This window comes from Nothoprocta perdicaria, unplaced genomic scaffold, assembly GCF_003342845.1.
Source record: "Nothoprocta perdicaria isolate Ctin4 unplaced genomic scaffold, notPer1 scaffold_0, whole genome shotgun sequence".
In the NCBI taxonomy this organism is placed as follows: Eukaryota; Metazoa; Chordata; class Aves; order Tinamiformes; family Tinamidae; genus Nothoprocta; species Nothoprocta perdicaria.
Window position 1 is genome coordinate 5,456,480 of NW_020454092.1, and position 10,666 is coordinate 5,467,145.

The window sequence follows — 10,666 nt, forward strand, 5'->3', positions numbered from 1 at the left end:
GGAGGAAAACACAATCCCGAGGGCAGGGAGGATCTGTGGCAGCTCCTGCACAGCTTGTCCCCTAACCCCACCTCCCTGTCACCCTGGCCGGGCCATCCGCAGGCTCCGCTGTGTCCCATGTGTGTCCTCCATCCCTGCGAGCTGCAGCCTCTTCCCTTTACCTTTGGTACGGCAGCGCAGCCGGTGCGGGGGCAGGCGATAAGGCAGGGAGCGGCTCCCGCAGGATCCGGGACCTTTGGCCTGGGGCTGCGGCGGCAGCACGTGGAGCAGCCCCTGCACCCCCTGCACCCATTGCACAGGGCCGGGGCAGCAGCACCCGAGCAGGGCAGCGGGTTGGGGCACGCACCAGCTCCGGTGCTGCTGCGGGAGCAAGGAAAGGATGGAGGGGAAGGAGCTGCAGGGGAGGCCCRGGGCATCCCAGTCCCCATGGCTCCCTGACCATCCTTGACTTGCCCCTGGACCCCATGGCTGGGGAGGAGGCAGGGCTGAGCCCAGAGACGGAGCCCCGCTCTCCAAACGCCTTTTATTTAATAAAAATAAGGTGCAGGCCCCGGCGCGGCTCCCCTCAGAAGAGTCCTTTCTCCTTCTTGAGGTTCTGCTGCTTCCACAGGGGCAGGGCGGCGAAGGCGGAGCGGGACATACCAAAGGCCACGGTGAAGTCCTGCTCGGAGAGGTGCTCCTGGCGGCGAGAGGAGGCTCAGCGAAAGCTGGGGAGCCCCGAGCACCCTCCTGTTGTGCCCTTACCCCCCACCCTGCTCACCTCCTTCCTGCTGGGATCCACTCCCCGAGGCAGGTCCTCGGCCGCGGTGTTTTGGAGCACGTCCAGGGGGAAGATCTCCAGCTTGCTGGGAGCCAGGGTGGTGGTGGCCGTGAAGACTTCATGCCTGGAAGTGATCTCCTGGCCGGGAACACAGAGTCAGGGGCCGCCCCGGAGCATGGCCAGCCCCGGCATGGAGGTGCCAGCCTGGCCGCAGGAGCAGCCTGTCCCTCCTGGAGCAGCCGTGGGCCTGTCTGCCACGGGGGATGGACCCTTGGCCCCGGTGGTGCCTTCTCCCCGCCCAACCCCTCGTCCCCTCCCGGGCTCCCGGAGCCTGGCACCTACTGATGTGAGCTGATCCAGGCCATCGTCATTCGCCAGCTCAGCCTTGAGCTCCTCGTAGGATTTCTTGTCCTGCCCAGGGGAGAACACAAGTATTTGTCCCACAGAAACGGTCAGGACCAGTGGCTGTCAAGGATGAAGCAGCACCACCCACCAGGCTACTGGTTTGGCCCCATCTGTAAAGGATCCCTCCATTCCCCGAGCCCCTCCGTGACTCACGGTCCACTTGAGAGGGTCCCAGGCCAGGAACCAGCCCGTGAAGGTGGGGGGCTCGTAGCCCTGCTTCACCACGATGATGGGCGTCTGGAGGTCGCGCCCGCTGGGGTGGCTCCGCAGGTACTCCTGCGCCATCACCGCCGCCGACTCCTTCTCGGACTCGTTGGCACCTTTGCCTATCCAGAAGAAAACCTGGAACAAGGCCACTGTGTCCCACACCTACAGCCCACTGCTGGAGGCACCTCTTGACCTTGGGGACATGCAAGGCCCATCCTCAATGAATGTCTAGGAGGCCACGCTGAGTGTATGGTGAGACCAGGTGTCGTTGGGGACATGGAGGGGGGTCACAAACTCCAACCCCCAGCTCCTCTGGTTGCTGTAGCTCCTACAGCCCCTTGGGGATGATGGTTTGCAGCATCAAAGCTGTCTCCCTGAGTAGCCCACCTGATCCCATGCATCCAGCAGATAAACATCATCCTCCTCCAGGTCATCCTGGGTGAAGTCTACGATCTCCGTGGCCAGGAAGGTGCCCGTCTTGTTGGAGCACTCAAAGAGTCGGGGGGGCACGGAGGAGGTCTCTTCCTGCAGCCTGGACACGAGGAGGGAGAGACATCATGGTGGAAGACAGGACTGGTCTCACCTGATGATTTGAGGCCCATCACATGCTCAAAGGTGAGTGGGGTTAAGGTGGCCCCTTGCTCCTCTCCACAAGGATCCCTGCCCAGGGGAGGGTGGGATCCTGGGAGGATCCAGGTCCCATGAGACAAGGAGCTGGTACCTCTTGCTGTCAGCGTACTGGGACTTGCCCCCCAGGGCCACCCAGAACTCGGGAGGTTCCTGTCCCTCTGCCACCACCGGCTTCTCCGCCTTGGAGATGATATCAGCCACCATCTTGGCCATCTCGCGCTCGTCCCCGCTGCAGCCCTGCGGCACAAGCACAGACCCAGCGTTGCAGCTGACACCCCCCATCTCCCGCCACCAACAAGGAGACGGAGATATTTGTCTCTGGGGGCCAGTGTCTGCTCTGGAGCCTGGTGGCAGCCACGGTGGACGCGATACCCACCTTCCCATACCAGAGGTAGCAGCTCTTGGGGGTCTTGAGCACGAAGACGTCGTTGGAGTTGAGGGAGGAGGCGCGGACGGGCACCTCGAAGGCCTTGGTGTTGTACTCGTTGGTGCCGTGCACTTGGAAGAGGCGGGTGGAGGGCACAGGCTCCGTGCTGCCTGCCCGTGACGTGCCACCCTGGGGACAGGCATGGGCTGTCAGCACCAGTGCCGCACGCTGAGCCCCGGGGACCACCCGCTCCCTCGGGCCGCCCGGTGCTCACCGCGTACACCACCATCTTGCCCTTGAAGATGGCCATGAGGTGCGCCGGCTCCTTGCCCATGGTCACCCGCACCTGCACCGGCTCGTTGTTGTACTTCTGGTCCAGGATCACGGCCTGGTAGGCCGAGGCGGCAAGCTCGTCCGCGCTGGCGTGACGGCCCTGGGCAGGGCAGAGCGGAGCTCAGAGCCAGCCCTGCCTCGGCTTCCCTCTTTGGGGAAGAGCCATGCTGCTGCGCGTGGGATGGGGACACAGTGCGGGGACACAGGTGGCGGTGGTGGAGGAGTGGCGCCCTTGCCTTGGGTACAGATGTTGCACGGCTGGCTCTGCGTGAGGCACGAGGCAGCTCTGGCCTGGGCTCTCACCTGCCAGATGTAGATGATGCGGTTCACCTTGGGCCCCACGTGGTAGGTGTACAGCACCAGGTAGCAGTCCCCACCGTAGAARTGGCCCAGCCACCGCGTCTCCATGGGCACCAGCTCCTGGTTCTCCACACGCCATACCTGCGGGGACGGGGGTGGCATCACAGGGCCAGCAGGACRGGGCACCCCACAGCCTTGCAGAGCTGTGGCCTTCTGGTTCCCCGCTGCTCAGCCCCATACCCACGTGTGTGCCCGCAGCACCTGGACCAGCCTCAGTGCCTGCCACCCTACCTCGACCTCCCCAGATCCATCGTCCACCATCTTCTGCTGGGCGGCCAGCTGGGGCTTGGCATGCAGGGTGGTGGCGTCGAACTTCACCTGCTCCACCTTGGCTGTGGGCACAGGCAAGGGGTTAGGCCACCACCAACAGACCTGGCCTGTCGGGGTACCACAGGACCCCCAGGCTCCTCCCTGCTGCAGTCAGGATGCTCCAAGCCCAGTGCCGAGGGCTGCCCAGCTGGAGCCACTCACCCACTTTGCCCACGGAGTGCGTCTTGCCCAGCCCGCTGGTCTGGCTGGGCACGGTCCATTTCTGGAAGAGCTGCCTGAAGACGGATGACTCGGACCCATCGTTCTCGGTCTCCACGCTGGTGCTGGCTGGGTAGTTCTTGGCTTTGATGAAGCCCTGGGGGGGGAGCCGGACCCCACACTCAGGCATGGAGAGCCCGGGGAGCAGACACTCAACCCGTGGGGTGCGGCAGCCCAGGAAGGGGGTTCCCAACAGCCTCCCAGCAGCAACACCCAATGCCAGGCACAGTGAGGACAAGATCAGACCATGCATTGGAGATGATGCTCCTGAAGCCCCTTGGGGCTTGCTGGAGTCACCCCTTAATGGTCCCCATCACTCACCAGGGCCCTGCTCATTGCCTGCTGCTTCTCCTCCTTGGTGGAGTCTCTTCCCTTCCACACAAAGATCCTAATTCCCCCTTGATCAAGGATGTAGCAGTCCTAGGGGGGAATGACAAAAAAAAATAGGATCTTGGGCAGCTTTAACCCTTTGAAAGCCACTTTGACGGACTTCAGTACCCAAAGTGGCTTTCAAAGGGTTACAGCTGACAAGAAAAGCGTGCGTTTCTCCAGCCCCGGGCTGGGCGATGCACCTCATGCAGAAGCATGTCTTGAGTCAGGGGTCGAACGGCCACCTCCTGTATGACCAGGTTCCCACTGGCGTCAGAGACGCTGGGTAGGTGAAAGAGAAAAGGGAGGGTTAGAAAAGGGACAGAAAAAGTGCCCTCTGGACCCCCATCTCCCCCACTTCTCCACCCCAGCTCTCCTCCCATGGCCATCCCTTGGTTCACAGGTTGCTGTGCCTCAGAGCAGGATGTATCCTGCCCTGCTCCCAGGGCACACAGCGGTGGTGAGGGAGAAGGTGCTCAGATGGCCCAGGCCATACAGGGACATGACACCGCGTACAAAGGCATCACTCACACTGGCACAGGCGTCTCGGCACCAGTCATTGGGTACCAGCCCCACTGCTACTGAGAGCTTCTCTGGCCACACAGACGTGTCCCCCAAAGGGGCCGCCTGTGGGGACAGGAGCCGTGTGATTCCTTGCTACTGGGTTCTCAGTATGGGGGCTTGGTAGAGAGAGATGCTACGGCACCCTGTGCTCCAGAAGATACCCCCATGGTCACCCTCATCCCCACAACTCACCGGTAAAGTTTGAGGGAAGTCTTGAGCTTCTGGTCCACAACCTCATCAGGAATGGCTGCCTTGATCTCCGGCTTCTCGCCCAGCACGTGCACGAGGACCTTCATGAGCTCTGGAGAGGCGTCCTCATTCTCACCATCCACCACGCCAACCTTGGCGCGCCCGCCACGTTCCCGGTCCCGGATGTCCTTGGCCAGAGTCATTGCCTGCGCGTGGGCAGAGGACCGCGGGTCAGCCCACAGGAGGGTCACCAGTCCAGAGGGGATGTACCGGGGGCCAGGCAGCCCCACATCCCTGCAGCCACGGGGTCTGCAGGGGCTGAGGCCCTGGTTGTACCTTCAGCCTCTCAGTGCGGTTGCTCTCGGGACCGTTCCACTGGATGATGAGCTGGCCCAGGTCGAGCAGGAACACGTCACCCCGGTTGAAGCTTTTCCAGCTCATCTCCACCTGTGGCCGGAGGGGAAGTCRAAGGCAGGTCAAACTCCCAGGCCCTGGGCCTCACAGCCAATGCCTGTCCCAGCCCAGAAGGGACATCCTCTCATGGGCATCTCCAGGCTGAACTTCTCCTCCCTGTCCTGACAGGGGCTTTTTGGGTGCTGCTGAGGGAAAGGGCTGCCTGGGAAAGCAGCCACCCGCAGGGAAGAGCTGATGGCCTTTCCCAAAGAGCCCAATGAGGCCGTGGCCTTAATCTGACTCCACAGAGCATCTCTGCTACAAGAAGGTCACTGGTTCTTTCTGGGTAGGTGGCACCCATCCCACGTGGGCTGAAATCCTATTGTGTGTGCAAGTGAGCTCTGCCCATCATGGATGGGCCTGGACAGCGCTGGGCGAGATGGAGGGAGCCCACTCGCCCCGTAACTCACCTCTCCTGCYGCCACGGTCTTCTTGCCCTTCACATGCAGCAGGCGCTGGACATTGTAGGTGTTGGTCTCCACGTGCTTCATGCCCGAGGCCACTCCACCCTTCTTATAGCTGGGGAGACAGAAGGACACGGCACGAGCCCCAGTCACCCCTTCTTGTTACAGCAGAGTCCCGAGCTGTGCCCAGAGGTCCTGGGGGACACAACCAGGACCTGGCAGTGGGGACGGGGGCAGAGGGGAATGAGCTGTGGATCCAGACATGCTCCCACCCATCGGGACCAGCAGTGAATGGCACGAGGCCACATCGAGATCCCGCTGCCACCTTCCCCAGGACAGGGCAGGTCCCCAKCATGGGGACACGCAAGGGCCGGGGAGCGGGGGCGCTGGCGGGCACCTACATGATGCCCTGCTTGAAGTAGGCTCGGAAGGTCTCGCTCTCGTGGCCCTGGGCCTCGCGGTGCTGCACGGCCACGGTGCCCAGGTGGTCGTCCATCTGCGTGGTGTAGATGGCCGCAGCGCCCTGCTCGTCCTGGCTCGACTCCCGGCCCAGCCAGTAGTGGATGTCGTAGGAGAAGCTGCTCCCCGTCTTGCGTGTCTGTGGGCGAGCATCCCCTATAGAAGGCACCCCACAGACCCCAYGACACCCCCCACAGAACCAGCCCCGGCCCGGCCGCAGCTCCGTACCGAGAGCAGGAGGTAGCAATCCCCCTCGTAGAAGTTGCCGTAGCTTTTGGTGGGCACCGGCACCATCTCCATGCTCTGTAAAAGGAAGGCACAGGTGGGTCACAGCATGGGATGGGGATAGTCCTCAGGGACCCCCCAGCCCCATGCCCCATTCAGTGCTCAGCCCCCAAACCTGGGAGGGAAGTTAACCCCTCATTGCTACATTAAGGTCCCCCAACCAAGTCACTGAGGAAATGTGGATATTCCCCCTTTCTTCTGTCCCCCAAAACAGTCCACACTTGGTGGCTCTGCTTCCTCTGGGGATGCCCAGGCTCGTGTCCCCATCATGCAGCCCTACAGAAGAGACCCCCAAAGCCAGCCTGCCCGGGCCCACCTCGATGCGCCAGATCTGGAGGCCCGGCGTGGTCTTGTTCAGCGTCTTGCTGACCTTGTTGCTGAGCTCCACCATGGTGCTGCAGGCAGGGGGACCTGCGGGGACAAGGGCCACGGCCTCCTTGGTGCTGACGCAGGTGGAGCCGCTCAGAGCCCGGGCGGAGGCAGCCGGCCGGGCTGCGATGCCCTGGGGGGCTGCGATGCCCTGGGGGGCTGCACCTGGGGAGGGGTGTCCTGACACCCTGAGGGTGCAGAGCGTGGAGTGGGTGTGATGTCTGGCCAGCCCCGCTTGACGCTGAGCCCATGGGGGGATATTGGGAGTGCTGGGCTCCGCAACGGGCTCTGGACCCCCGCGGGATGGGACGGGGATGCTCTGGGAACTGGAGCGGGCAGGAGCAGCCGCAGCTCCAGGACAGGGAGACGAGCAGGTGTCCTCAGTACCGGTCACGGCAGCCMCGCCTGGGGACACCGCTCCTCCCCAGAGCCGGCCGTGTCCCCGGCCCCGCTCCGCCCGGCCCCACGCGCGACACGGGGCAGCCTCGTGCCCGACACGCTGCGGCTTGGCTGCCCRCAGGGACCCCCAGCAGTGCCCCCCGAGACCCTCCCTGCTCCCCGATCCCAGGGGAACACAGCGAGCCCTGGCACCCCGAGCACCCCTGTCACGCCAGGAGTCCCCATTCCCACACGYAGCGTCRCACGGCCGGAGCGCGGCAGCGTTTYGGGGTGCGCTGGGACACGGGTGGGCGCCCCGGGCAGCCGAGCCCACCAGGACTCACCCACGAGCAGCAGGGCCCGTCACCCYGGAACRGGCAAAGGCCTCCATGTCCCCAGGGTGGGAATTGGCAGGGAAACGYGAGCCGTGCCTGGGGTCCTGGGGATGTGCTGGACCCCCCAGCAATTCCCACTGTGCCAGCCGGGAAGCACCCACCACCCCGCGCCATGGTGCCAGGAACCCTGGAGCGCRGCGGGATGGCACCCGCATCCCATCCCTTCCCAGGCCTGGAACTGGGCCRCCTCGGTGCAGGAGCCCCGGCAGCCGCACGGCCCCCCGTGTGCCCCAGCCCCTCACCTTCCCGCGGAGCTGGGCACGCACCTAGGCAAAGTGCTCCGGTGCCAGCGCCCAGGAGACTTTGTCCCTCCTGCCCCAGCCCGTCCTCACCATATAAGGGCAGGAACAGCCTCCAGTCAAGGTCCCCACATCGCTCCAGGGCTTCCTGGCGCCCAGAAAGCCCTGGTTCTCAGGGGTTAATTAATCATCTGCCCTCGTGCTGTTGCACCCCACATCTGCACCAGGCCTTGGCCACCCGTCCTGGAGCTGCCGCTGCAGGTGCGAACCTGGTGCTGAAGGACTCGAGCATCACGAGCTCCGACCCACCAACGCTGCTGCGTTACCTTCCTGGGACGTCCCCTGCCCATCCCTRGGGAGGCCCGGAGCACATCAGCCCCAGCTGGGACCGTTTCCATGTGCACTGCCCAAGAGCTTCATCCCTCCCACGCAGGGCTCTGCAGCCCTGGCACGGGCTGGGATACGGAGGGGACATCGGGCTCGTGGCAGGTCCCAGGGCAGCAGCAAGGGTGCAGGCGGCACCGGCACCCAGTTTGGGTCTGGGGGTGGCTGGTGGAGCTGATAAACACCTGCCATACGTGGCCACGTGCTGCTGCAGGGCCATCAACCCCCAGCGGGCCCAGCAGGCAGGTACCGGCTGTGAGAAGGGACCTGCTGCCCTCTGCACAYGGGGACACCGTCCCGGGCGGACGAGCAGCAGGACGGGCCACGGGACAGGGCATGGAGCTCGGGCAAGGGGTGGTAGGACGGGGATTGGGCACACTGGGTGGGTTTAGGGCCAGGGAGCAGCTGAGTTGACTCCAAAGACCCTACTAAATGACAAGACTCCCCACCTATAAGGGCTGCTGGGGACACAGGGCTGTGCAAGCAGCAGGATAGGGCCACCTGGATGTGACTGGGATGGAAAGTGATCCCAGAGAGCCTGGGCTGTGGGCCAGGCTTTTATAAGCCCCTGGGAGAAGGGAAATCTCCCCCGGGCTCATTAGTGGCTGCAGCTGATAACCCTCCAGCCTGTCAAACATTTACCCAAGCTGAGAGGCGGGAGAATGGGCTTGGATTCACGCTCCTGCCTGCAGGCTGGAGCTGGGATTGCCGCATGCAGGAAGCACCCAATGGGGAACTGGTGTCAGGCTCCCGCAGGGCTGTCCTTGCTGGGGCAGCCACTTGCTTTCTGGTGCTGCAGGGGACACCCAGGGACGAAAAGGACACCTAGGGTGGAAAGCTCCCTTCACAGGGCCATGCATGGGCTGGGGTCCCCGTGAACCCCCAGAGAGGGGCCCTGGCCTGGAGCTCCCTGCGTGAGGATCCCAGCTTGGCTCCCGCTGGCTTCGGTCGCTGCCTCTTGGCGCCCAGAGCAGAGCCCCCCTGCACACTGTGACCTGTCCCCATCCCTCCCGTCCRGCTGTGCCCCCTTCTCCAGCCAGCAGCAGCGGGATGTGAGGGGTGCCTGGCTGCTGCGCAAACCTGTGGACGGGGTTGTGCATTGGGGAGCAACCCCAGTGCTCCCCAGCGCCGCGGGGCTGCCCAGCCTCGTGCTGCCCCGCTGCGCCGCAGCCGGTGCCGCGGGCGCCCTGGGGCTGGCCCTGCTCCAGGCCAGGTGGTGAGGGCAGCGCGGGCGCAGCGGGCGCAGCCTCCCCGTCCCGTCCCGTCACCGCCTCGGGGCTCGGCAGGGACAGGAGCCGGGCAGCGCAGCAGTGCCCAGCGCTGCCGCCGCGCAGGACGTGCCCCCCGCAAGCACCCCCGTCCCAAACGCGCTGCTGGGGTTGACGGCTGTCTCTGTGGTGCAGCAGGTTGGCGGAGCTGCTGGGGACGCCCCACAGCCCCTGCCACGCCTGGCATCCCCCTCGGGGGCAGCTCAGGGCAAAGGCGGCACCAGGGGGGTTTTGGGGGTTGGTGCCTCTCCTGGTGCTCCCTCCCTGCCAAAACACCAGCCTGGGAGCAGCGGAGGGCCGGCCCGGCTGCGCTTGGGGTGGCACCAGGTGCTGGGGAAGGGGTGGCTGGGGAGGCCAAGGTGGCAGGGGCCGGGGGGYGGGATGGGGGGTGGAAAGGCAGGGTGTTCAGAGCGTCCCCCTCACCCCAGGTCCTGCCCGCCCCGCTGCAGGGGTAGCAGAGGGGGAGCCCGGGGTCAGTGGGGACAGGCACAAGCGAGGGGGGGTCTCTGGCACCAGGGGGCAGGGGATTCCCACGGCACCTCCCTCCTTCCTGTGCCCTCCAGCACTTTCCAGCCCCCCAGCWCCCGCCCCAGCACCCACCCCACAGCAGGCTGAGCCCTACCTGCCCCCCATCTCCCATGGGGGTCCCTCACCTGGCTGCAGGGCCCTGGGCTGTGTGTGGGGCTGGGGGCCCCCACGCCCGCTCTGTGGCTGCGACCTGGGGCTGCACCAGCCGCTGCGGCAGCGACGTGGGGGGCACCGGCCGCAGCCCCCTCCTCGGGGCCCCCACTCAGACGTGTCGGGCCACTAATGAACTCAGTAATTAGTGCGGAGATGAGGGCGGACAGGGACTTCACTAACGAGGAGCGGCACGAGGCCAACAAGGGCATGGGAGGAGGGACAAGCAGAGACCCCCCCAGGGCACCCCGTGCATTGGCAGCAGCCCCCCATGGGGGTGTCCCAAACCTCCCCCATCCTGCCTGGGGGGGCTGATCCAATAAACTGCAGGGGAAACTGAGGCAGGGAGCSCCGTGGTGCTGTGAACACACAGAGCCCAGGGTGGCCCTCGGGCCCCTTCCTGGGGAGATGGGCAAGGGGGTGGTCTGGGGGGGTTGCTGCAGGTGCCTGGGAAGTGGGGGACCCCAGTACTCAGCACCCTCTCCAAAATACAGCACCCTGTGGGGTGCCGCCCCCGAAGTCAGGGTGACAAGTGGGGGTACCAACCCGCTGAGCAGGGCCAGCCCCAGAGGGGCAGCAGGGACGCGCRCGGGGCACACGGCAGCGTGGGCACACACAGAGCAGGCTCGCGGCGCGGCTCCC

General features: G+C 65.2%; 1 protein-coding gene across 1 annotated transcript; it reads right to left on the bottom strand.

Moving 5' to 3' along the window:
• Window positions 1-518: 518 nt before the first annotated feature.
• Window positions 519-6,704, bottom strand: VIL1 (villin 1). The gene is made up of 19 exons (XM_026051371.1): window positions 6,630-6,704; window positions 6,257-6,331; window positions 5,971-6,167; window positions 5,576-5,684; window positions 5,049-5,159; window positions 4,716-4,918; window positions 4,163-4,241; window positions 3,912-4,010; window positions 3,534-3,687; window positions 3,294-3,394; window positions 3,006-3,143; window positions 2,644-2,802; window positions 2,379-2,558; window positions 2,094-2,239; window positions 1,760-1,904; window positions 1,319-1,507; window positions 1,103-1,171; window positions 761-898; window positions 519-679 (listed from the first exon to the last, which is right to left on the bottom strand). The coding sequence occupies exons 1-19, from the start codon at window positions 6,702-6,704 to the stop codon at window positions 566-568; spliced, it is 2,481 nt and encodes an 826-aa protein (XP_025907156.1). The 3' UTR covers window positions 519-565.
• Between the last annotated feature and the right edge of the window lie 3,962 nt (window positions 6,705-10,666).